Source organism: Acanthamoeba castellanii (genome assembly GCF_000313135.1).
Source record: "Acanthamoeba castellanii str. Neff unplaced genomic scaffold scf7180000084761, whole genome shotgun sequence".
NCBI classification, from domain to species: Eukaryota; Discosea; order Longamoebia; family Acanthamoebidae; genus Acanthamoeba; species Acanthamoeba castellanii.
The window spans coordinates 34,592-37,424 of NW_004457596.1; the positions used below are offsets into that span (position 1 = coordinate 34,592).

General features: G+C 55.3%; 1 protein-coding gene across 1 annotated transcript in view; it reads left to right on the forward strand.

The window, feature by feature from the left end:
- Positions 1-789: 789 nt before the first annotated feature.
- ACA1_226180 (5'nucleotidase) overlaps positions 790-2,833 on the forward strand; it is a gene marked incomplete at both ends in the record, with an annotated part of 2,600 nt that continues 556 nt past the window's right edge. The window contains 9 exon segments of the mRNA XM_004346427.1: positions 790-854; positions 987-1,240; positions 1,520-1,614; positions 1,707-1,810; positions 1,877-2,036; positions 2,097-2,256; positions 2,357-2,578; positions 2,656-2,666; positions 2,677-2,818. Of these exon segments, the coding sequence (XP_004346477.1) occupies positions 790-854; positions 987-1,240; positions 1,520-1,614; positions 1,707-1,810; positions 1,877-2,036; positions 2,097-2,256; positions 2,357-2,578; positions 2,656-2,666; positions 2,677-2,818 (1,213 nt within the window).

A 2,833-nucleotide genomic window follows, 5' to 3' on the forward strand; every position in this document is an offset into this window, starting at 1 on the left:
CTTCGTTTCCCACCGCTCGAGGGCGCGGTCGCGGGGCGACATGCTGGGCTCGACGCGCTTGCTCTCCTCCTCGGCAGCAGCGATGAGCGACTGGTCCTCGGCCGTGGCCTTGTTGTTATTGTTGTGGAAGAGGGTGGGGAGCTTCATCTGAGGTGGTTGGTCGGGTGTTGTGTGGCGTCAAGTGAGTGACTGTGATACTGCGAGGTTGGTCGGGCGTTGTGCGTGCTGGTCGGATGTGTGACGGAGCTGAACTCGGGAGTTGGAGTGGTGTGTGCTTTGGGTGGTGTGTGGGCGGACGGAACAGTGGGGAGAACGACGCGAGAAGCGTGCTTTTGTAGTGGTATTGGCGCCAACGAGCTCAACGAACAACCGCGCTATGAGAGGTTGTACATCAGCTAGTACTTGGGCAACATCCGTATCTCCTTTACAGGTACGCTCCGGAGAACTACCGAACCAGTGGTTGGTCAGAAGGAGTTTTTTCTCTTTAATAAAATCCCAGTGACACGGTTGGTAGATTTTTTGGGTACACTTCTAATTGAAAAAAAATATCAAACATTTTACAACAGGAAAATTCAATGAAGGCTCGCCAGAAAGAACGGATTCAAAAAAACAAAACAGCCAACAAGACAACAAATTTCTTTATCACTTTGTCACCTCACACCGCACACTCACCACGAACAAGTACGCTGATACCACGCCGGCCGGCACACTAAGATTGAGATTAACCGAATCTTTGTGCGTGCCGCGTGCGGGTTACTATTTTCAGACTCGTACAGACACCAAGCAAGCATGGAGCAAACAAACGAGAGAAATACCAGCCCACGAACCGGCAGAAGTCGTCTACTTGGCCTTCGGTAATGCACCTCCACCGCATTTTAGGCCTTCAATTTACCCTCCAATCCATATTGGCTGTTGTCTCGCTTTCACAAATGACACAATTGAATGAGAGCATTCTTTTCAGTTCTAATCCAATTTGTTTAATGCAGTGAGTCGCAGGATCCTCAGCAGGAAGGCGACAGTGCAGAAATGAATCCGATGGGCGGCCGGCAGGGCAGCTTCGAGTCATGGAAGGAGGGCGAGGCGCTGCTCGAGCACATGTCGTTCCCGCCCACAGACGAGGAGCTGGCCAACATGCCCACCCTCTCCCCTGCGCAACTTCCGCCCAAGTACACCCGCTCCAATGCCGGCCGTGTCTTCGTCAACCGCAGCCTGCGCCTCGACCGCATCTCCTGGGTCGGCTGTACGGCTCTCGCCACCTGTGCCCTGCAGCTGCGATCTGCGCCTATCTCTCGCCCACGCGCACTGTGCCTTTACTTTAATTTTCTGTATTAGCAGTTTATTATTATTAGAATATTGTCCGCATATTGTTTTGCTGACGTTCTCTTTATCTGTGATGGGTGGTGCTGATGACATATGTCACAGTCGACATGGACTACACGCTGGCAGGTAGCTTACCCCAGGCCCTCAGCACGGCGTCCAATTTGCTCACATTCTTAGCTCGTGCGCTCTTTTTGTGTAGTGTACAAGGAGCCTGTTTTCGAGGCTCTCACCTACGATATCGCCCTGGAGCACATGGTGCAAATCGGCTATCCCGAGTCCATCAGAGGGCTCAAGGTACCCTCCATTCCTGCTGCGAATCCGAGTCCGAGCCCGCACCACCCTGCGCGCGTTCGCTCTTTGTTAGCCCTGACCCTGTCGCACTTCAGTATGACCCGCATTTCCCCATTCGAGGCCTCTTCCTCGACACCCAGCTGGGCAACCTCCTGAAGGTGGACAGCTTCGGCAACATCATCCTGTGCGTCCACGGCAAGTACGTCTCCAATCAACCACTCTGCCATCTGCTCCCGGACTCACGCCTGGCCTCCGACTCATGAAGGAAGCGATGGAAGAAGCACGCCATCTACGGCTCCTACCCGGGCGGCCTGATCCACAACGACGAGATCGGGCGGCGCTTCTACCTGCTCAACACCCTGTTCGCCCTGCCCGAGGCGTGTCTCTACGCCGACTTGGTTGACCACCTGGAGCACCACCAGCAGGTATGCACACTCTCCGCCCGCATTTAATGCGTCGACGCGTGGCTGATGTGACGTGTGAAGGCCAAGAGGAGGGCGCGCACGGCGTCGCAGAAGAAGGCCGCGGCGTCGGAGGGCGAAAGCGAGAGCGAGCCCGACGCGACGTCCGATAACGAGACATTGCACGCCAGCGATGTGGAGCTTTCCTTCAAGAACCTCTTCCAGGACATCCGAACCACCATCGGTGCGCCTTTCCCTGCGCACACACACACACACACGTGCGCTGTTCGTTGCGTTATATGCGTGGTTTACCATCCAAGTGGCTAAACCGAATGAGCGAACAGATTATATTCACGGCGAGGAGGAGCTGAAGAAGGTGGTGGTGTCGGATATCGCCAAGTACATCCACAAGAACGATAAGATGCCGGTTCTGCTTGATCGCCTGCGCAAGGGCGGTAAGAAGCTCTTCCTTCTCACCAACAGCGAGTTCAACTACACCAACAGCGTGATGACCTACCTCCTCGGTGATGCCAACTCTGAATACAGCAGCTGGCGCGACTACTTCGGTACGGCGTCCCCCCCCCTTCGATCGCACATCATGCACCACACAAATGGGACTCAAACGACTCGGTGTGGCCTTCAGATGTGATCATCGTGAACGCAGAAGCCCCGCTTTTTCGCCGAGGGCACGACTCTGCGTATGGTCGACCTCCGCACGGGCATGCTCAAGGTGGGCAAGACCACCTCCTTCGAGCCCGGCCAGGTGTACAACGGCGGGTCGCTTGAGATCTTCAACAGATTCACCAGTACTCTCCCAGTTC